The 24,825-nt window shown below is 39.5% G+C and overlaps 1 protein-coding gene across 7 annotated transcripts in view; it reads left to right on the top strand.

Moving 5' to 3' along the window:
• lpp (LIM domain containing preferred translocation partner in lipoma) overlaps positions 1-24,825 on the top strand; it is a 137,077-nt gene that overhangs the window by 106,967 nt on the left and 5,285 nt on the right. For all 7 annotated transcript variants that reach the window (XM_029499519.1, XM_029499522.1, XM_029499525.1 and 4 more), the window contains 3 exons: positions 3,420-3,589; positions 18,255-18,433; positions 23,576-23,696. In XM_029499519.1, coding sequence (XP_029355379.1) covers positions 3,420-3,589; positions 18,255-18,433; positions 23,576-23,696 — 470 coding nt within the window. The remainder of the gene's footprint in view (positions 1-3,419; positions 3,590-18,254; positions 18,434-23,575; positions 23,697-24,825) is intronic.

The raw sequence follows: 24,825 nt of genomic DNA, 5'->3' as shown, positions 1-24,825 counted from the left end.
GTTAGAAAAGTGTGACAGAGCAGTAACACAATACAACACCACCTTTAACTGATGTCACTAATATGGAATAAAAAAATGACTTGTATAAGAATTGATGATGTTGTGTTGGATCGCATTAGACTGTGGTGCCTCATAAATTAGCCCGAGTATAACTTCAGTCATATATTTAATCACAAAGGCTTCTGTGTAGAATAGATTAAACCACTCTGGTATTCATTTACAACAATTCTTACTAAAAAGAAAATGGCACACTTTTTGGTTATCAAACACACATCCTCTTTTAAGTAATATTCTGGTTGTTGTTTACCACAATTAAATTTTCTTTTATGATAGAAACCTGAATCTATTGCTCAAACAAAATAAATAATATGAGCCTTTTCCTCTTTTTCATCCATTCTATAAGCCAAGCAATCAAATTTCGTATTAAGACAATAAAATTCATTTCTGGCTGCAACTAGGTATTTTTTTCTATTACCAGTGAAGTTTATTGTTAGGATCTCAGATAGATAGATGGATTTAAAGGTTCAAAGCTCATCCATTATATTGATAATTTCTCAAACATACAGTATATATCCTGTAAGGCCATCATCTCCCTGAAAAATTGCTGAACAAAATGGGAGAGAATACTTTAATTTAACAAAACAAAACAGAGATGATTGGTTCATCTGACATGAAATTCCTTACCCTGTGTGCCATGTCAGCACCTTAACACTTCATTTCTAGTCGCATTTAACATTTTTACAGGAACAACAAAATAAACTAGGTTTAGTTTGATGCCCAACTGTAAACCGCATCGGATCTTTGTTGGAAGGTCCTGTGTGTTTCTGTTTGGGCTGCTGACTTGCACATGGAGCATGGCATGATGTGTGTGTGTGTGTGTGTGTGTGTGTGTGTGTGTTTGTGCGTTTGTGTGTGTGTGTGTGTGTGTGTGTGTGTGCGTTTGTGTGTGTGTGTGTGTGTGTGTGTGTGCATACAGTATAAGATACATGTGTTTAGGTTTGTTTATATTCCTCGACATGTGTGGCATGGCTGGCTTAAAGAGATACTTTTTTCTTGCTGCGTGTGCCTGTTGTGCGTGCGTGCGTGTGTGTGTGTTGGGTAAAACTGTGTACACTGTAAGCACATTCAGGCACAAATAGCTCCTGAGGGCCCCTGTGATCACAGACTGCCAAAAGGAAAAGGATTTCCGAGAGGTTTCCTTCTCGCTATTTAAAATGGGAGCCCTGTGGGACATGTCTGGCATTCTCATCCACTCACTGAAGATGGCCTGTGATCTGAAGCCACTAACAGGTTCACCGTGCTCTGTCTGTGCCTCTTGCTCGCTCTCTCTCCCTTTCTCTTTCCCTCTGGCTCTCTGAAGTGATTACCCTGCTTGTGATTCCACTGACACCCACATGTCCCCTCGAGACGTGCCTTCCCTAGTTTGTTTAATCTGCCTCCCTGTACAGTAGGTAACACAGCCATAATTGAGGTGTGGATAGAGCTGTGGAAGCAGATGAAACAGATAGCAGTTTTTATGAAAACTTGTGCACGCTATAAGTCGACGCAGCGTTCACGAGTTATGTACAAAATGTGTTCAGTACAAATCCTTTGTTCCTAATGTCTCCGAAGTCAATAAATGGTGACTCCAGTAATAATAATGATTTTTTAAAAAAAGGCACATTTGAGTGTTCCAATGACAATTTCAAAATGTGCCGAAAACATTGTGGATCCTGTCCTTCTTTAAGCTATTTCTCTCCGTTTCCAGTGAGGCTGCTGATAAGATAATGAGTTATCTGAGATTAGAATACCATTAGCGAGCCTTGCAGTCAAGCAGATATTTGATCTCAACAACATATGACTTCCAAAGTTGTGCTGATACCTGAAACAGATTCCGCTTGACACTCTGTTTGAATTTTTGATATGAAAACAGTAAGTGGAACTGTGAAAATGCAAGCATCAGATACTCTATCTCCCCCGGTTAGTGTCTCGCCTCTGTCTGTAACACGCTTGAACTGCTCTGTTCAGAACATACAGAGTGTCAATCATCACCCAAATCAGCTTTTAGATGAAGCAAAAAATGAAAAGGGAACAAAAAAAAAAAAGATCCATAAAACTGAACTTGAATTAATTAAATATACTATATCATACTTCCTCAGAGAGATTGCATCTGTCCTCAGATGTGTAAAAAATAAAACATTCTCAGATATCTTTTTAAACCCTATTATTGTAAGATACCAGTAATTAAATTGACAGTGTTATTAATTGGGTTGAAGATAACTTGCATTGAGTTGAGGACATCTTAAACTCAATTAAAGATATCTCCAACTCAATTAAAGATATCCAAATGCCATGTCCCGCAGTATGCAATCAGGCTCTTTCTGGCGCAATAGTATCAGTTCACTTGTGCCCCTTTTACAAAGACTTAGTTGTTCTTCTAAAGTTTTCTTTTTATCATTTAAAGTTTGACTTTTTGAAATAGATGTCACACTATGGTGATGTCTATAGCCTTTTTAATGTGGCATAATTATAGTATTTAATCCTTCCTTATCCAGTGTTTGAAATAGAAATGAAGATTAGACACTTCAAACATCAGGAAACGAGGCATTTGAGTGGATAGTTCCAACATTTTGGGGACAAGGTAGAGCGAGTTGCTGCAGTTGACGGAGGTTAAAAGTTATGAGTGGGGAAAGGACCCTAACCCTTTAACACTAACAATATAAAATAATAATAAAATCATTTAACACAACAGAATCTAAGCCATTTATACTATTATTTCTGAAAAATACACACATCAGGATAATGTTGACCAACAATTTTGATATTCAGTCAAGCCAAGATGTCCCCAGATGTCTAGACAGAAGCCTGAGAGTGATATAAAACTATACAGAGAAAGCTTTGTTGATTTGAAACCATAAAAGTATCGGCCCTTTAGCATAGAAACATCAGGGTTCACTTTTCTTCTCTATAGCTCATCAAATAATTGTGTGAAACTTGATTTTTCTCTCAGCTCTGTTTGTATCATACAAGCATCCACAGAGCAGAATAGTAACATATAAGATTTTTGCCCTTTTAAGGATTATTTTCGCATCATTTTTACAGAGAGTTTTATCGAAATAAATGTTTACTGTACTTGACACAGTCCATTTGCTCTGACCTTGTTGGGTTTGAGGTGTATCACTGTGTTGGGGAAGATTTGTGTCACTGTAGGATGCCTCTCATCAGTTCAAGCTGTTTATTATATCTGGAGCATTTGCCAAATGCACGAACACATTATCCAATAATTCACATGACTGGATGAATTGTCTGGCCTTTTGCAATATTTTTCATGGTTTGCAATGCAACTGTTGGTTTCTTGATTGATGCTATCTGACCTTAAATGTCTGAAGATTTATAGCGAATCTGGGCTAAGCCTTCTGTCTCCCTCCTCCTCCTCCCAGGGCGCTGTGCCAGCTGTGGAGAGAACGTGGTGGGTGAAGGCACCGGCTGCACTGCCATGGACCAGGTCTTCCATGTTGACTGCTTCGTCTGCATGACCTGCAGCACCAAGCTGCGTGGCAAGCCCTTCTATGCTGTGGAGAAGAAGGCGTACTGTGAGCCTTGCTATATTGTGAGTAACTTTTGCCCTTTTGCTTCACCCCTTTGTTTAAACCTCAATCTAGTTATTTATATGTCCATTGGGGACCGGTACATCGGTAGCTCTGTGCCTGGAATGCTCATATATTTTCACTTCAGGCAACCACATTTCATTTCATCAAAGCCCAGCAGGGTACCTGGCTCACCACACACATCATTATATTCTCTTTTGTTTTTAACTCTGGTTTGTTTTTGGCCAGTCAGTGAAACTCTCATTTGGGATTTCTTCTCCTTAAAGTGCAGTAAGACTTCAAATGACACGTAATACATAACAATCCCAATACAATGCTGGAATCAACAAAATTTGTCACCAGTGTTTCAGTGTTTTTTTGATATTAAAAGGTCATCTCTTTGAATGTGTCAGCAGTGATGGGATAAACAGCGTTTATAATGGCGTTACTTTTTTCAGTAAAAGGTAATCTAAGGTAATCTATTACTGTTTCCATCATTATTATAGAGGAGCTGCAACATTGTTTTTTTTTTTTTGTTGTTTTTTTTTCTTTTGAGCAACAATCCAATAATGATGATTGGCTAAGATAGAGTAAAATGCCATGGTAAGCCACTCAGAGGAAGGTCCAAAAGTGTATTTCTTTGAATAGCCATTTGGGGCTGGCTCTCGAAGAAAGTCGGTACCCATAGTCCTCCATATTAAAATGCCTTTACAGCAGAAATAAACATGTTTACAGCACCAAAGTCTGGGCTGTACATGCACCCCACTTCTTTTGCCATTTTTGGACTGGCCGAGAGTTAAGCAAAGTCAGGCGTGGCTGAGATGGGACATGGGAGAAGACCTCTTTCACCCTGAAACCGCACTTTAAAAACACTGTGACTGATGTCATGGAGGCTACATTTATCTTAATTTACAATCTATGGTTTAAACACATTGTTTTGGTTTTATAGCCTTCAGCTTGGTTTTATTCTCACTGCTCTCATCAGCCTCATTTCCTGCGTTAGTTGGCGGCTGTCACAAGTGAAAAACCCACACAGACAAGCTGGCTGTTAGCTTGTGAACACGGTGGGGCATTTATCAATGATATAGATCGGTAAAGTGTCAGAAGTTGGTGAATGCTGGTCTGATGTGTTACCTCAAAAATCAGCTAGATGTGTCAATCGGTTGTAATCACATTAGCAATATCAACTTTGTAACAGGATAGTATGCTAGTGTGGTTAAAGCTGTCCACAGATGAGACACAGATGAAATGTTGCCTGCTGTGCTGTGACATCAGCAGCAAAAGTGTAAGCACTGAGATGAACTGAAGAAAGCTTCTGACTTTAGCTTTGTTGTGTTGGCTACTCATCTCTTTCTTTTTGTAACCCACTACTACTTGATAGACTTGTCATCTGTTCTGCTTGAATAATGATATTAGAGAAGTATTCATTGATTTTCTGTTAATGGAGGATTTCCAGATATCTCTTCGTGGTGAATTAGATTGTGATTAGAAGAACTATGTTTTCACAAGAGCTGATGCACGGCTATCTAGAGTTACAGCTGATGAGCAGTCAGATATGGTTTAAACGCACTTGATTTCTTAAATTGGTGTCAAAATCATGTTAGAGTGATAATTCTCTGTGCGGATCAGATAAAGCACAACATTGTCTCATTCCTCCCATTAATTATTTGACTTTGTGTCTTCTGGAGTCTATCTGAAGGAAACCAAACAAAAAGTTATTACCGTAGAGTTATGATTTGTATGATTTCATTTCTGTTTTTTCCACCCCCTTCTCACGAAACTGTGTTTTCCTGTCACAATTGTTGCACAACACACATAAAAGTATTTCCTGGCACAATATGGTCACAAAAGACACATCATCTTAGAAGACCACAAGGAAATGATTTTGCAGAAGTGTGTCCCTTGTTCAGTTTCATTAAAATATGGTATGCTGCTGGAAATGACGAGCACAAGTTTCCTCATGTCTGCAATATTATGAAAAAGTTTGAAGGTCATTCCTGGAAGCTGAGAAAGGAAGAAGCTGTGAAATCCGATGAGTAGTTGCAATAGTACAAACATTTGGTCAACAACTTTTAACTTTCACTTTTCTTTTAATATCAAAATGAAAAATTCATGGGACTGGATTGAAGGGATTCCAAAACAAGTTTAAAAACTTCAATGATGTTTGAGAAAATGTCAAAACTAAGACCCATAATGTGAAAACTAGACACGGTGAAACATCCTATATTGTATCAAGTAGCCATGTATTTTTACTGAGCCAAGTCATGGTACTGTATTAATACTGTTGAATTTGTGATGTTAGAGCAAAGCACTTGATGGTGTCATCCACGCCTCAAGGCCAGTCCTCTTAAACCTTGTTTTCCTGAAATCAGCTACAATCTTTTCATTGATCACTCAGATAAAAAGTATGGTCAGTCAGAGAAGCCTAGCACCTCTTTTCTCTTTTCTTTCACCGACCTGTTGTTGTTAGAGCTGCAGAGAGAAGCCTGAGAAAGATATGCAGAGATGGTTTTTATTTCACACCTAAAATATGTTGTCTTGTGGACATTAAAACACAGTAGAAGTGTAAAATATGTGATTTGGGTCCATGCTTGTTCGCACACACAGTAAAACATCAGGCTTTTCAACAAGCCCCCTGAGACAGATAGCAGCCACACAGGAAAAGTTGTCAGTTAGTTGTTTGCCAGGGAAAGACAAATGTTCAAATGTTCATTGTGAAAAGCAGAGTTTTATAGAGAAATAATTGTGCCTTTATGGATATCAGCATGGCTTGCAGCTGGCTAGTTAATCAGGATGGTGAAACTTTGTTTTTGGTAGATGAGGAATACGGCATCTTCATGGCCAGGGAAGTTAGGAAGAAAGAAAAAGGTTTCAAACTAATTCATTAAAACACAGAATGATACACATACTTACCTTTCCTTTACATCACTTTAAGGAAATGGCTTGATCTGCACTACTACCAGTAAAGCCTCAGAGCTGAGCCACTACATTTAGACCAGTGTTCAACCATCTCTTAAATCATCCATTTTCAGGGGCACTCACTGTGATTGTGGTTGTCTTCTCTGGAAGTTCTCCAACTCTGATGCGCTAAAGAGGAATGGGATAATTTAAGAACTTTATTTATGCATTTCATCAGCATAAATGTTCTACTGGCACAAGATCAAAAGGATGGAGGAAATCTGAATTTCTTAATGAAAGTAATTTCTTCTTCTTTTATTCTCATCCTCAGGGTCATATGCCTCTGTACGATTAGAAAATGAACATGAGAGTTGAGTCTCTGAAGAGAAATGCCAGATCCCACAGAGGAATACAGAAAACTTCAAGTCAGTCTAGGAATGAATGTAAATGATACATCGTCAACGTATTCATTTTTGACTGAAGATTCCTTTATTTCCTCCTGACGTGCTGCCTTATTTGAAACATTAATATCTGCAGTTACTATTACTACTTACTATCCTGTTTTTTTCGTATTGCACCTTCATGCCCGGACAGAAGAAACGAACTGAGTAATATGAGTTTATATAATGGCTTTTTACTAAGCATTTTAGGAGAAACTCTTAAGAAGATGAAGGAATTTGTGCCATTTATTTATGTAATAGTGGATACTTAGTATTAGTTAGCTTAGTTTAACATAAGATGCACCAAAAGAACCTTTGTTTCCCATTATGCAGCTTTGTGAGGGTCCCCTTGGTTCTCTTGATCCATGTCTTTCAAACCTGAACCCAATTTTATGAAATATTGTTCTTTTTATTTTGAATATTTTCTTTCCCGAAGCCCAAGATATAAGTTAAAATAACTTTGGTGACATCACAGTTTCAGGGCATTTTTTTTGCTGGTGGGAACCTCCCTCGTGAGCCACAGAGGATACATTTTAACGGTCTTACTCAGTGAGTAGTGCTCTGTGAATTTGATTTGTAAAACTGATCCCCAGTAGAATGACACATTACGTTCACATATATGTACACATACATGAAATATTAAAAAAGTAGGCACTCTGTAGGTGAAATCATTTTTTCTAACACCCTCCTTCAATGTGTTGTACCTGGTGAGGAATACTTTATAGGTAAAATAGGTGCCTGAGGACACTTGCTGTTTGTAAAATAATATACAAAAACCCACCAATCCCTTTGCCAGGAATAGTAGAAATACTTTTTGCACACCACAGTGATTGCCATGCAAAATTTCTTTTTTTTTCCCTATGTCAGAGTAGGCGACCAGCATCCCCTTTATCTTGACATGGACTTTGCATATTCTGTGGAACAGTACCAGCATCTGTATCTGTGAGATCCATCTCTTCCGCTGGGTGATTTTTCTCATTCAAACTCTTTGTCTAGATATTACTGATTCCTTTTAGTAATATGCAGGAACTCACCCGCATCTCTTATCATCACTTGTCTACTGTCTGATTTTACAACCTGCTATTTCTTAGTCTAACCAACCTCAGTCACACCACTTGTCCATGAATTGCAGGGCAGCAATCAGTCTTTTGTTCTCAGCACTTCCGTGGCTTGCCTCCACAGACGGCTTATCACTTCCTCTTTGAATACAGAGTGATGTTGATAAACTGTAGAGCCGCTCAATTAATGTCTTGTTTTGCATGTAATCGTGTTAATGTTGAATTGCCATTGTTTTGCGTGTGTGTCTGTGTCTGCGTTGGTCTTTGTGTATACATGGGTGTGTGCTTTAGCCTGAGGTGTTCCACAGCTTCCCCTCATCTGTATTTGCACAAATAATAGGACTGAAAGTGTGACTGTAAACACCACCCAGCGAGCCATCCATCATTATTATTTAGAGACTGCAGTCTGGAGTTTTAATGCAACCAAATGTTATCCAAGAGGGCAGGATTCAATTAAAATGTTTTTGTCTATTTTTTTTCTTGAAACTAAAACAAGTTAATCCCAGGGAATTTGAAAATTCACAAAGATGAATTGGGGAGAAATACATAAGAGTCTCACCTCTGTGTCGATATCAGTAATCAGGGGCCCATAGTGTAGTGTCAAAAAATTTTCCATCTACTGTATTAATGCATGATATGGTCTGTCAATTTACCAAAACAAAAAGCAACTGCCACCATATTTGCAGGCTATTATTTAAAAATCTTATTTGAATAAATTTCATAACCTCACATCATGTAACAACTGAAATTGTTATGTCCGAGCAGCCGCTATATCTTTCAAAGAGTTCAAGCGAAAATGTTCTCAAATGGAGTAGGATTATACAAGTCACCAAATCTATTTGAATTTGTAGTCTTAGAAATGAAAAGTAATATCCTTTCTTTTCTCACTTCAGGAAGTTTCCGTCTAACCACGAGAGCATATTATTGAACAGAGCTGAGAGCAACAGGGGCTTTTCATCCATCTGATAGCTCAGCTGGTCTTTGAAGAAGTTCAGGCACAGTATCCAGTGTCATTGAGGTTAATTGCTTAGACAGGGAGCCATGCTATTCTATGTCCTCTATATCTGCCTTGTTACTACTGTGGTTTCTTGCCAATTTCTGCAGCATTCCCTCAGCCAGGTTTTTAACTAGTTAATTTATTTATTCCTTTTTTTTTTAACTCTTAAACTGCCCTTTGCTTCAGGCTGTATGCCGGGTAAACAGATCCTTTGAGTCTGCTTTAGTGACATCAGTGACTGTGGAAAGAGTTGAAGACAATGCTCAGTTCCCTGTTAGATGCAGAGTCACATTCCCAGTACAACTGTGAATATAGATAACTAAACTGCAATACTGTAATGAGACTGATGTAAGTAACACAAGGTCACACCAGGAGCATCGCTTCATATTTAAAGAGCTGTAATAAAAAGATAGGGATTTGCCCACATAAAAACCTTAATCTATTTCTGCCTTTCTTGACCAAATGTCAGGGACAACCAAGGTCACGGACATCACCTTGCTTGAATGTAATCGTATTCATTATCTGGGTCTTACCAAAGCTTTTATTTAAAATAAATGGGCTTTGGTCTCATTGGTTACACTCTCTTAAAGAATTTCCATTCTACTGTTGAAAAAGAACTGCACACAGTAAGGCTGGCCTACCGTTTACCAGATGATTGACTGATGAGCTTCCACCCTCTGAGTCTGTTTGTCCATCTTCAAAACTAGTGATGTTGGCCTCCTTAGCACCCCTTCCAGGCAACCTTCCTAATAGCTCAACTGTTGGGCTGCTTTGTGAATGACGTGACTGTGAGGGAAAATTTTAGTTATTTGTAAATCTGTTTTATAGGCTGAATGTATAATTTTCTACATTCTCATCAGACATCAGACAGTTTATGAAAATATGATGCGCTTTCAGTCACATTCTTTTCTTCACCTGACAAACAAGATTTTACTCATGCTCCAGGTGTGCAAGGCAAATCCAGAAAACAAATGCATGATGAATGCATTTGCCAGAATTGATAAATATAACATGTATAGTATATTATCTTTAAATTATATATACATTATTATTGAAATACTTATCTAAAGGCTGCTAATGAAAAGGTTGGCTAATTAAACATAATGGAATAATTAATAAAAGTAATGGGTTAATTGTTGGAAGGCCCAGCTTGTGGCACTCTAAGTTTACTTAACATTCACTTTAATTTCAGGTTGGTTGGTGGTGAAAGTGGCAGTAGTGTTCATGAAGGGTATGTTCATCTGATAGCAATCCAGATGTCTGAAAAGTAACTTAAAATGCACCATAATCACATAATCTAGATAGCAAAGCAAAGTTTCCAAGGGTAGCACCGCATCCAGAGGCGACAGGCATGGTGCCAGCTGTATTGGGGGCTCCCGGTGATGGATGTCCTCCATAGCACATCATATCAGACTACTCTCCTATCTCACAATGGGATATCCCCAAGAACACCCCTGAAGCTGCTGCTGTCATTGAGAAAGCGAACAGAGGGGGAATACATCTGATCACAGGGTGATCTCTCCCCCCACATAGAAACAGTTGAACACAGAAAAAAAGAAAGCTTACACTGTGGCCTCCCTGACAATAATATGGCTCTAATTAGAAATGACTGCATGTCATCCGGACACCTGTCATTTTTCTATGATGGATATCCAGGTAGTCAGATCCAGCGGCTTGCGGTCAGCATAGCAAGTTCAGGGCCCCCCATATGCTCACTGTTGTGGTGCTGCAGCCAGTCGGCAGCTCTGCATGTCTGCAAGCAGCCCACACCTGCTACTCATGCTGAGAGAACAGCCATGCAGAAGCCGAGCCGCGACGGCAGGTATACACACACCCTGGTTTTACTTGTCGTCTGAGGCACGCTCGCGAACACACAGAATCACTTTCTGCTGACTTCGTCATCAAATATTCATGGTTGTCTGCATTAGCTTGCAGAGTTCTAATTGAGTTCTGTATATTCAGACGTGATTAACTCGGTCTAATTCCTCAAAGGAGTGAGCCAATTAGACAGCACTTGCATGAATAGGATTTCACATCTTAGTATGTCTTCAGACTTGCCAAGACAATTATATGTGTGTATAATTGCGCTGTACAGTGGGTGTGAACCCACAAAACTCAAGCAGGTCATTACTTCTTATTACTGACCTGCGCTACAAGAAATGCAGCTGTTCTATCCATTACTGGCAAGTAAATGAAAAGCACAAGTGTTATTAGAATACTCTGTTTGGACAAGAGATGAGAGAGTGATTCCAAACACCAGGCCCTCTAAACCTTCCTCATGTTTTTTGTCTAAGCACATTTCCTCCCCCCCAGGAGTGTGCAGGAGAAAAATCTCTGTGACCCACTGCTGACCCACCACAATGTCACTCTAACTCATGGCATGAGAGAAGTACTGCCGGGGTCTTTGTCAGTTTCTCTCTGTAACCAGAGCAGGAGACATTGCCCAAAGTCCAGAGGGGTCACATTCTGCTGCAGAGCTGAATTTAAGGCAGAGAGGCAGACAGGCAGGCCGGCCACTTTGCCTGAGCCTGAGAGCGCGACCAGGGCCCCCGCTGCCACCTTTTATTCTTTGAAGAAAGGCCTGAGCAAGGCATGATCTGTGTGTCGGCCCTGTCTCTTCATGTAGTCTTTTGTGGGACACTATCATGCAGCTAAAACAAGAAATCAGTGTGAACAAATACAGCAGCACAGCTGAGAGCAAGAGAATGTATGAATATTAAATCTCATTTGACGGCTTTTAGTTTGTCAAAACTGCTGGTGAGAAGTTGACATCAAGGCTGAGGCGGCTCATAAACTGTCCCGGCAGAGATGTAAAATGAATGTAAAAAACAAATCAGGATAGGAGGCTCTGGCAGGATGCCATCCCAAACCAATCCACACTGGTCATCCATAACACCATGTGAATTTATTACACAGACAGACTGACTGCGCTAAGCGGGGCTGAGCAATGTGGACCTACACTAGAGAAAACAGGACCTTTCCAGGTCAGAGACACCCAAACCTCGGCACACTTGTCCTGGCTGACTGGCGTGTACACACATGAATGTCACAAACGCTCTGTCTGTGAATTATATTGGTTATGTAGCTTTCAAGGTCACTGATCCTTGGAGTGAGGAAACTGTTAGGAGAATCATTTTCCACCATGTGGCATGCTCGCTCACACCCACATGTAACCAAAAAGAAAAGAAAATGCACACACCTCAGTCATCTGCATTCAGGCAGCACAGAATACGAATGGGCAATTCATACAGCATGCTTAGAAATGACATAATTTGGGAAAGCAGGCAAATCTTGTTAATGTATCTTTAGATGTTCACGCTGTGGGACTGATGTTATGAAAGTGGACGTACAGATGGATGGAGGAAGGATGTCATGAAGTGCCAGCCACTGGAAAGCAATCGCTGATATAAGAGAAATTTAAGTTGATGGGATGGTGATGGGATCGTGTTAGAGGTGGACCTTAGGGTGGGGAAATGGCATGGGGTTGGTCATTTGTTAACCTTTTTGAAAATGAAGGAGGGAGATCGTCACGATCACTGAGCCCAACTAACTTAAAGGTGTCTACTTTTGCAATTTGAGCAGACAATTAATCAGGAAAATGTGGTGCTTCTACAATTCTTCAGCAAACAAGTTGAGATTTACAGGAGCTCCCATCGTCTGTCAACACACACGTTTTCTTCTGACCATGACTGCCATCATTTGGCTTCAGAATGTGGAAAACGTTTTGTTTCCCCCTCTTTTACCCTGACCATGAGTATTCAACCTGCTGCTTTGTCAAAAGACATTTGCAACTGACTTAAGGTCTCTATCACAATGTCCTCCAAAGATTTGATTCATAACTTATAATTATCTGTTATACGGAATACACAATAATGCAAAGGACTGGCTTTAAACAAAGACCTTTGCATAGTTCTTGTCAAATCTGATTTTAAAATTTGCAATAACAAAAGCTGGTGCCAAGTCAGCTGAACATACTTCAAAAAAGAAGAAATATGAAAGTGAAGACCATTGAGTTAATTTCATTTGGTTATGACTTTTTTGCATTCACAGTCAGGTGTGGAGTAATTTAACTGTAGTGTGTGAAGTTGGTATGTTGAACGACAGCACTGTATAAATAAATTGATTGAAATAGGTGTAGCATCTCAAGTGCAATGAAGGACTTTAATGAAGTGGCGCGATAGAGCTTAAACAGTCATTATTGTTAGAGTTTCACAATAAAAGACAGACTGTATTTTTTAAGATTTAAGATTAACAAAAATTATTTCAGCACAAACACGATCCAAAAGTAGGACTGAAATAAATACTTCCAAAAAAAAGTCCACAGCCTTTTCTTGCCACTGAGCTTGCCCAAAGGATCCACCCACAGGGTGCAGTACTCACAGTTAACTAACCTGTTACTCTGCTCTCTTGCAGTCTCAAGGAAGGAATCTCTCCTCAAAATATAGAAATGTGAGAAAATCTATAAGGGTTTATTTTCAAAACCAAATAAATGATTATCCCAAAATGTGAAACTATCCCTTTACTCCATGTTGTCAGATTGGACTGAATGACATTATGAAATTAAACTTTTTGACCTGAGCAGGGACTTTCTCACTTTCTCAGTTGTATCCCCTAATTGTGAGTAATAGTTCCTTCATTCATCTCATTTCTCGCTTCTTTTTGCTTTATTTAATACCACTTCCTAATGAATAATAAGGAACTTCAGTGCCTAATCATAGCCTGGTAGGTAAGTGATATTTTTTGGTCTCCCTGATTGACCCATGTTAAGCAATAAAAGGGAGACAGGCTGCTTCTCAAAGAACATTAAGTCAACAGATACCTTCCCTCAGGAAGAAGGAGGGTCAGCGAGTTGAGTCATAGTTCATGACCAAGTCTGTGCTTCCTCCTCACTGCAGTGGAAACCAAACACTGCAGCATTGCACAGATCTGTCTTTCGAACAAGCTCTAGTTAAACGATGCTGCACTACTTTCAGTAATGTGTAGTTAATTCACACAGCATGGCCTGGCACCAAGCGGCGAATTCTGTGAGGGTCTGGGTGCACACAAACACACACACTGAATCAGATCATCTGTAAATTTGGCCCGCTACAGGTTCAGCATGCCAGGACATAAATTGCGTGCAGTCTCACTGAACTCTTGCCTGCCTTCTGCCAGCCACGTGAAAAAACAAAAAAAACAAAAAAATCCAGAGCAGATAAGTATACAATTTCTGTTGGTTCAGTCGGAAGAGATGGTAAACAGATTACACATAGCAATATGCCACAGCTAATTTCCAGCTGTTTACTGTTTCATCTGCAAACATAGAAAATGCATCTTTGTTCCAGCTTTGTTTTTGCCCCAAGTTATATTTTTCTTAACACAACTCAATCAGCACATTTATTTATATTACTACTAATATTTTATTATATTGCCCGTGTGTGAATTTTTTATTACTGGCAATTTCTAAAATCAGTTTTCAAGAAAACATCTGATGATCCCAGCTGCTACATGTGAGGAACTGCAGCTCTCCTCTCTCTTTTATTATGGGAAAGGGAACATATTGGAATTTAAAATTGTTTGGGGAACCCAAAAAAAATGTTTTCTTAAGACATCATGAGATTTGGGAAATTTTAATAGGCATCACAACACACTTTCTATGTTTGAGAGTAAAGTAAAAGAGTAAAGGTTTAAATGATGACTTTCATAATTTATATACAGATTAATCAGTATTTGTCACCCTGATCATGTGTAGTATTGATTATAATGAAACTGAAAAAATTTCATCAAGAGCTACAGGTCTATATTGTCTGTATTTCAGTTGGACCTGTTTAAATAAGAGTCAAATTGCAAGCTGACTTACAATGAAAATAAGCGAAATGATCATTTCATAAGCATTTCCAAGTTGTACAACTTGACGATGTGACTTTAAAAAGGATTTGTATTATTTTTTTACCATCTGCGTCTCAGTACATCATGCCTGTGACTCATGTTCACAGCAGAGCTTAAGGGATGTCTTAACCATGGTTGCAAAATTCAAAGAATATTCAAAGTTGAAAACTCATGGAAATAAAGGGAATAAAGTGGAAATTTTTCAAAATTGAAGATTGGTCCTTCACAGGAAACTTAAATAGAGTTTGGGAAGACATATTGTTGCATAATTTTGGCTGTAACAACCAGATTTAATGCAAATACCCTTGCTATTCTTTAATCACATGCACATCACATTCACATGAATTAACAGGAAATAAAGGGAATAAACTGGCATTTTTCTGAATTGGGCTTTACTTAAATGTATAATGGTTAGCTCAATGAACTTAAATGTAGTTGGAGAAAAGCATCTTGCAGCATGATCTTGGTTGTAACAATCAGATTTGCTGTAAAGTCAGTTCCTCCATCACATGGTTTGCTGAGTCCTGCACACTACAGCACATGTGACGCCACATTACTGCATTTCAACCAATAACTACATCCAGTCTAGTACGTTAGTGCGATTGCTCAAGTAAATCCATTTGATCTGTGGTATTATAACGTAATATTTTAACTGACAAATACTAAATCAAAATGTGTTTATGTGTACAGTTGCTAGCCAGCCGGTAAATGAAGATTTGCTAAATGTAAGCTAGCTAACACCAATGTAATCATGCTACTGTAATGTGTGATGCTGTTTCTTCTGTTATTCTTTTATCAACAATAATGTAAGTTATATTTATTTAGCATGCTGACTGAGTATTGTTCAGCTATTTCTATTCATTTATCCACCTTCAACTATTAAAGGGCCCTTTTAAGGGACAATTTCAGTTGCACACTCATATCCCTGTGCATGGCCTTGCATCACCATTTTAACAAGCCTTCTTTTATTTATTTTTTTTGTTAATACCCCAAGTGGAAATTCAACAATATAAAAGTTCATGTTAGAATTTAAATCAAAACTTCCTAAATTCCCGTGGAAGGTTTCAACATAAATCTAGTGGAAATTTACACAAACATTTGACACACTGTGTCAAATGTTTGGGAGCTAAATTGTTGCTTAATAGTGGGAAGCTTTGGCCAGAGTGTGCAGCCATCAAGCTGTTTGCTGTGAGAGTGTGTGAGTGCTTTGTAGGAAAAGGAAACCACTGACAGCAAGAAAAAAGGGGCTACAATTGACTTTACTGCGCTCCGCTCACCCCTCAGTTCAGCAAGAAGCTGTCTGACCTAAATTCACTTTACCTCATCTGCCTAGACATTTGTTTAGCCTTCTGGGCAAACACTTAGAGAAATGTATAAGGGAGAGGGAGGAAAAAAAAGGAATACATATGCTTGAATACGTCACATTTAGTCAAGGGATACCAACACCCGGACATCTACAGACATATACAGCCCTCTAGTGGCAAACTGCAAGGGACCTGGATGTTTGACAGGGGTTCAAGTGATTTCAGAAATTCATAAACCATCTGTGGAGGCTGTACCCGAACACAGACCAAAACGCTCCACATTTTCTCCTTTAACATCAGAGCCACCTTTGTTAAAGAAGGCTAATTGATATTTCTTAATTCCAAATAAAAGGAGTGATAAATGAACAAAAAATAATGGAGAATGAATGAATTGAGGTCATAGAATCTTACCATCAGAGAGAAAGAGAGAAAATTTTGTCTTTTGAGTACTGTACTCATTACAATAGCCCGGAGGAACTGTGTGCTGTGAAATCATATGCTCTAGTTAAGCTAAACAAGGGCAAGGTATTCCCACATGAAGGGCAGATGAGAATAAGTAAGTGGAAATGCAGACAGATGAGTAAGAAGATGAGTTGGGGATGGTTTAGTGCTGTTTGGCCCTGGTATCTTACTCACATTCTCAGGTTGCAAATATATTCTCTCCCTTGCTCGCTCTCTCTCTCTCCCTCTCTACCTCTGCCGCTCTCTGTCAAGTGTGTGCGTTTGTGAGGCAAACCTCAGGGGCTCGGTGCAGCAAGCTCATTAAAGGCTTTATTCTACTTCCAGGATCGAGCAGGATTGCAATATGGACATTGTTTATACACAAATGTTGCCCTGGGAATAATGTTTATTTCTATTACCGTCTTGGAGGGAAAAAAGAAAGAAAAATAAGAATGTGGATCTTGTCTGCACACATTGCTTTTCATGAAATTATGCCTCTCCAGGAGTGCTTTGAAGAAACGACTATTTTTCAAACCACTGCTTTCCGACCTCAAGTCATAGGCTACATCAGCTGCTCATGTACTCAGTGCAACATGATGGTATTAGGAGGCCTGAAAAGCTTGCAGTAAGTCACAGAGCTACAAAACAAAGAGTCTCATCAGGAACGCTTTCACATTGTACTTCCATTGAACCTCACCCCCTAAAACTGTTTCGCTCATTAGCATGTAGACTATAAATGTCACTGCATGTGCACTGCAGCCGGACAGCGCATGGCAGGGACTTTACCGCAGCTGAGCGGTCAGACAAGTGTCATTTTAAGCAGCAGGCCCTGGCGGCATGTCTGGGAGGTAGCTGATGACGCAGCGCAGTATTGCTACACACTTCGAGCTGTGTTTGGAAACACTGAGGCAGCTTGCAACTACAGTGGTAGCCAATGAGAACAGCTGAACCGTGCACTCTTTAGGGCAGCCAAGCGCAGGAAGAGTGGAAAAGAGCAGAGACCTACAGAGATCCAGGAAATGCATGAGCAGGAAGCAGCGAGACTGAGGCCTATCAGCTCTCCCAGCCACATCGGGCTGCACATTGATCACCTTCACATGATATATCCTGCTCCTAAACTGCATCGCTGTTTAGAGAGGCAGTCGTTATTCATAAAATATTGAAATAACAAATGGCGTCTCCCTGCAGATATTAAAAAGAGAGATGCCACAGATATGTCAGAAGCAGGCCACCGCCACGTCCCCCCACGGGCCGCCTGCCCAGTCCCCTGGCTGCAAAAAACCTGCAGTCATCACAAAGTGGAAATATTTACAGCTCACACTCTTGCATATGGGAGGGCGGAGTGTGTAGGAGGGCAGCTGATAAATGGCTGTGTTTGTGTTTCGAGGGGAGTGCTAATCAGATTCCTTCAGCTTTAAAGGCATTTGAGGACAACCGAGCTAAAAGTCCTGAGTGCGGATTAATTTGGTGCACAAGTTGTAATACTGCAAACAGAAAACTTAATATTGCAAGAAAATCAAAAGAAACTTTCCCCAAATCTTCATACTGATTAAAATGTTTTCGTGGACCACTGTGTTGTCCACAAATACTTGAAGAGTCCATGATAAAGACTGATCAGAACTGCTGCTTGGTTGGATAATCATGTGGCTGTTTGGGGTTTTTTTGTGCTATTGTGTTTACAGAACACCCTTGAGACCTGCACCATCTGCAGTAAACCCATCATGGAGCGCATCCTGCGGGCCACAGGGAAAGCCTACCACCCTCACTGCTTCACCTGTGTGGTGTGCCACCGCAGCTTGGACGGCATCCCTTTCACCGTGGATGCCTCCAACCATATCCACTGCATCGAGGACTTTCACAAGTATGCACTTCAGGTTTTAATTGTGTTGAATTTTACGTTTAACCTTTAATGAAATAATGTAAAAGATTTCACGAGGAATGATGAATCCACAAACAATTATCACCCTGCTCTGCTCTGCTCTTCTCAGCTTTGCACTGCATTTTAACCATCTATCAGCTCATTGTTTAGGTTTTGTTCTGGACTCAATCTTTACCTGAATGGCTCTCACTGCTTTGAATCAATTTCACCAAAGAAAGCTTATATTGTTCTCGCTTATCACCAAACTGTCAAGTTATTTGCTGGTGAGGAGCAGGTGGAGACCAACAAAAAGCTAAAAGAACATGTCAAATCAGATCAGATTTATTTGTATAGCGCCAAATCATAACAAAATTTACATCAAGGCACTTTACATATAGAGCAGGTCTAGACCAAATTCTTTATACAATTATTTAAAGACACCCAACAGATCCCCCAATGAGCAAGCACTTGGTGACAGTGGCAAAGAAAAACATCCTTTAAGAGGCAGAAACCTCGGGCAGAACCAGGCTCAGGGGGGGCGGCCATCTGCCTCAACCGGTTGGGTTGAGAGAGAGGCACGGGGGAGGTGTAGTGTAGGGTGAGAAAGACAGCAGGAGAGGGGGATATTCAAACAGGTGTAGGCAGGAACATGATGCTGCATGAAGTTCATGGAGATGATGCTGTAGTACCGAATTCATGAAGATAAGGGAGAAGCAGGCGTTGCAGGAACATGGGATGGCGATGAGTCACCACCTGCAGGCTGAGGACAGGGAGAGAGAGGAGAGGAGCTGGAAGGGACAGAGACTTCGGGAAAACATGGTTAATGAATGCAGCACACATGCTTAGAACAAGGAGAGAGAGGGATTTTTAAGAAGCATGGTTATTGTCAGTGTCCGCCCCCCGGACTGATACTGGAAGTTGGTTCCATCGAAGAGAATCCTGATAACTGAAAGATCTGCTTCCAAATTTACTCTTGGAGACTCAAGGAAGCACAAGTAAACCTCCATCTAGGGAGAGGAGTGGCCTTCTAGGACAGTAAGGAGTAAGGACAGTATGAGCTCTCTGAGATAAGATGGAACTTGGCCATTAAGAGCTTTACATGTTAACAGAAGGATTTTAAAATTTGCTCTGTATTTTACTGGCAGCCAACGAAGAGCAGCTAACACAGGAGAGATATGATCTCTTTTCCTAGTTCCTGTTAATATTCCTGCAGCCCCATTCTGAATCAACTGAAGGCCTTTTAGAGATTTGTTTGGACATCCAGATAGTAATGAGTTACAGCCTAGAAGTTACGAATGTATGGACTAGTTTTTCTGCATCATCCTGAGAGAGGATGTTTCTGATTTTCCTAATGTTTCTTAGGTGAAAGAAAGCTGCCCTTCTGACTTGAGGGGGACAAAGGACATGTCCTGGTCAAAAGTTACTCCAAGGTTTCTAAAGTGGATCTGGAAGCTAAACTAATGCCGTCCAGACTGATTCGATGATTAGATATGGTTTCTCTAAGGTGCTTAGGGGCGAGTACAATAACTTCAGTTTCAGAGTTGAGTAAAAAATTTTGGGTCATCTAGACTTTTATGTCTTTAAGACATGTCTGCAGTTTGACTATCTTACTGACTTCATTTGGCTTCATTGATAAGTACAGCTGAGTGTCGTCTGCATAGCAGTGAAAGTTGATGCTGTGTTTTCTCATAATGTTGCCTAGAGGAAGTAGATAGAGCGTAAAGAGGATTGGTCCAAGTACCGAACCCTGTGGGACTCCATAACTGACTACATTGCATGAGGAGGAGCTGTTGTTAGCATGAACAAACTGATGACTATCTGTTAATTGGGTTTGATCCACCTTAGTGCATTTCATGTTCCAGTCTCTGCAGTAAAGTATTGTGATCTATGGTGTCAAATGCAGCACTAAGATCTAAGAGGAGAAGTATGGAGGCTGATCCATTGTCTGAAGCCATTAGAATATCATTGGAGACTTTAACCAGCGCTGTTTCTGTGCTATGATGGGATCTCAATCCTGACTGAAACTCTTCAAGCAAATTGTTCCCATCCAGGTGGTCGTATAATTGGTTTGCTGCAGCTTTCTCAATGATTTTAGAAATGAATGGAAGGTTCGATGTGGTTTATAGTTGGCCTAAACATCTGCATCAAGATTCGGCTTTTTAAACTGGGGTTTGATGACTGCGGTTTTAAGAGTCTGAAATACATAACCCCAAGACAAGGTCAAATTAATCAGGTCTAGAATTAATGGCTCAATTAAGTAAAAAATCTCTTTACAGAGGCTAGTTGGTACTGGGTCTAATAGACAGGTTGATGATCTGGATGATGAGGCTATAGAAGCTAGCGCTGAGAGATTCAGAGGTGAGAATGATTCCAGATGTACAATAGGTGTTGCAGTGGATTCAGGAGTTGCTGTATTCAGTAGAAGATTATTGTCTAATATAGGTAAGAGCTGATGATTTTTTTCTCTGATCGTGAGAATTTTATCTGTAAAAAAAGTTCATAAGTTCATCACTGCTGAGAGCTAAGGTTCAATTGAGCTATGACTCTCTGTCAGTTTGTCATGTTTTGAAAGGGTCAGGTTCAGTTCACATTTCCCATTTTAAAGCTTTCAAGATATAAAAACATCTTTTTGCCTAGATATATTCAGTGGCAATTTCCTTCCAGTGTATTCATTTTCACCATTGAGCGAAAGCCTGCATGGTATCTCCACAGCCATATATTGAGCTAAATTTATCATTAAAGTTACGCTCACACTTGCCATCTTATCATATCCAGCACCAAGTACTATTATATAATGTGTAGCTCAAATCATGCAATCTGCTTGGTTCATAGGTGTTGTGTGTTGTATAATGAACAACTGCAATGACTGCAATGTCAGATTACTTTTCGCAGACTGGCTAGCCAGCAATTATTTGTTGGCATTATAAATTTAAGCTGCTCAAAAGAGACTGGAAATGACGTGAGGCTAACGGAAGCTCAGGTAGATGAGCTGGAAAAAACTGAAGTGATGAAATCTTTTTCAAAGCGATTCTTGTGCAGGCAGCCAGGAAGACAGTTTTTTTTTTTTTGTTTGTTTGTTTGTTTTCATTTGAAATTTGTATATTAATGAATAATAATAAAAGAAAATCATAGCTGTCTTTTTTTTTTTTTCTTGGGGGGGGGGGCATATTTCGGAACTATTTTATAGTAGCAAAAGCTCACTTCAGTCCAGCCTGTAGATGTGTAACTAGCCAAGTGCATGCTAACCCAGCAGAATAAGTTGATAACGTGTTTAAAGCTTGTTTTGCTGCCGTCACGTGGCCTAAAGCTATGTTGTCCTTAACTCACTATACAAATTCAACTATATTTGTGTCTTACCATTACGGGATCTCAGAACTTCCTTTTCGGGAAATCCTGTAAACAGTTTCACAACCCAATGACCCCATGAGATGAATTTAATAGTAAATTCCTGTTATTGTGTCAGAATGATTGCATAACTACTACCTTACCAGAAATGTTCCTTTACTCAGTGACCAGAAGGGAAACAGAAGTAACCAACTGGCTGTCGGTGTGAGTGCACAGCTTTTCGCTTTTGCTTTTTGGAGTAGCTGCAATGGCCGAATGTTAAATTCCACATGACAAGTGTGACCTCAGCAGTGCACTCCTTTGTATCAAGGAATGAACACTAGAGCCTTTTTTCATTGTCTATTTCAGGCTGATATTGGATTGCTTTGGCTCTCCAAAGGCTCTTTTTACTCACTTCCTACTTCTCAATAACTGAATAATCATGTAGAAGAGAAGAAGGGTCCACCCGGCCTGTGGTCACCTTACAGGACCTGAAAATATGTATTCATTAATCCTATACTTAGATAGACCTCTTCCTGTGATGGCATTTCCAGACTTACCAGTTTGCAGAGTTGTTCTATAGAAGTCAGCTGTTCCTCAAATATTTCACTTCCATTAACTATTATACAGCCATGCAAATTTAATATTTATTGCTACCTCTGTGTCGAAGGTTTTAAGTAATCAGACCAGACAAAATGTACAAGTTCTGCAGTTTCCTTTATTTCAGTAAATGTTCCATAATGTGTTGCCACAACCACGTTAAAATGGATCTTAATTTTACCCTTGCATGGGAAGAACTGAAACTATTGGTTGATCAGTTAAGTGGTTCCCACATTTTAAGTTAGGACCCCCACAAATGTCACAGGAGAACTTTTGCTAAGTTTTTCTTGTAAAGCACTGGATAATCATAACATTTTGGTGATTATTATTATTTTTTTTTTTCCCTGAGCTTTATTTAATTAAACTAGTTACAGTCTGTATTCACACAGTGTGTAATGTACATCTGCTCTAATTCCACCTTTGAATAATGGGATTTCCCTCTTTTTCTGTTTCATCATTGAAAATTAAATATCTGGGGTTTTTTTTTTCTTATTTGGTCAGGCAAGTTAAGCAGTTTTAACACATCAACTCTACAAAACATTTTTTTAAGAAGCAGTTCAAACAAAATTCAAAATGATAATTAGTTGTCAGCACACAGACCTCACTATGTCAAATTGTGAATGAAGTGAGTTCACAAAATTTCTCACAAATGAGTTTTTCCACATCAAGTCACAACATTAGTTATTGTTCTGAGGACCTGAAGACAGCAGAGTGTCAATAATTTTAAAAGCAGATTATCCTTTTGGTCTGCCCTTTAAGAAAATGTTATGTTATTTTATTATTTTATTATTTTTTATTATGTTATTTCATGTTATGTTATTTTCTGGTATCTTATTTATTCATTTTTTATTTACCTTTTAATTTGTATGTTTTATTGATTTAGGTAGCTTAATGTTCTATTTATGTTTTCTGGATTATACTGCTACATACTAATGTTTTAGTTTATTATTCTCTGGTATTTTATTGGACTCTCCTTTAATAATAATAATAATAATTCATAATTTTCATATCTTTCTTTTTGTAACTTTTTTTTGTTCAGTTTTGTTTATTTGATTTACACTTGAATATGAGTGTAAATGTTTTAATCCTTCTTCTGGTGTTTCCTCATTGCAATTTAATGATCGGGTTTCCTCAGTGCATCAGCTTCTGTTTTATTTACTTTAGAAAAGTGCTGTACACAAAGTCTGAAGGCTTTCTGTTACTCTTGGCTCTTTCTCACAGGAAGTTCGCCCCACGCTGTTGTGTGTGCTCTGAGCCAATAATGCCAGCACCAGGCCAGGAGGAGACCGTCCGTATTGTGGCCCTGGACCGCGACTTTCATGTGCAGTGTTACCGCTGTGAGGTATGCGATCTGTGTATTTCTGTCTGGTATTGCTGGTATGTGAGCTTCCTTTTATTAACAGTGCTGGTTATGCTGCATGTTACACAGTTGCAGCTAGTAGTCATTATGGAATAAAGGTGTAGGACATATTTGACATGTCCACCTCCCTGAGTCACCTTTTAAATGAGACAAGCAAATCATCTCTTTCTTACCTGACTCAAAATAGCTTTCCATCTCTCCACTGCAAAGTTCACAGACTTACAAACTAACCAATCAGTCAGCTGCCACTCACCGGCTGATAAGCTGCGCTGAGACGTTACGTGCCTGGATAACAGAGAGGTAACGCGTCACATTGTCAAAGAACTGTGCCGGTGTGAGAACACGGAGCGTTTGGCAGACATAAAGGTCAAATGAAAGCAAAGTAGATTAGTTAAGCTGAAGGGGCTCAACAAGAGAGGAAGTTTGTCACCAGGGAGATATGAGTGGGTGGAGTTGTAATTCTGTACGTGTGAGAGCGTATGAGAGAGCTGGTGAAGGTGTAACCCAGGTTCACAAACAATGGAAAAATTATGCCAATGCGATTCATGCATCTGTATTTGTGTGTGTGAAAGAAAAGGCTGGTTGTATAGCACCTGTAAAACACGTCATGTCTCTCACTGGTGCTGCATCTAAAAATAAAACAATCTGCAGACATTTGGCACTGAGGCCTTCGTCAGCCATTGTTAAATAAGAACCACAGAGCAGAATAAAGCACTGAATCACACAAACCTTCTTCACTGTGGTGTTAGTAGTCTGCATAACTGTAAGTCAATACACTCCCCGACTGAGTCAGTTACAGCAGAGGTAGAGTTTGGTGTTTTCCTGAGAATAATGACATGGAAAGAACAGGAAACGTGACATTTTGCACTGGACATAGTGCTTCCACCTCATCCTGAGGGGAGCTTGAATGATTTTCATATGGAGGAAAAGTAGCAGAAACCAACCATCAGGGTTCATCCTCTGAGAACAATAAAGGTTTGGACAAACTTTCAGGAAATCCATGAAAGTCTGGAGGATTCAACCAACAAACCAATACAGTGTGGCTAAGAAATGAATAGGACCAAAACAAAGACAAATATCAAAATAAAAGGTTTAAGTTGAAGAAATATCT

Source organism: Echeneis naucrates, chromosome 4 (genome assembly GCF_900963305.1).
Source record: "Echeneis naucrates chromosome 4, fEcheNa1.1, whole genome shotgun sequence".
NCBI lineage: Eukaryota > Metazoa > Chordata > Actinopteri > Carangiformes > Echeneidae > Echeneis > Echeneis naucrates.
The sequence above is the reverse complement of the archived record's forward strand: the minus strand, read 5'-3'. Positions and strand labels throughout refer to the sequence as shown.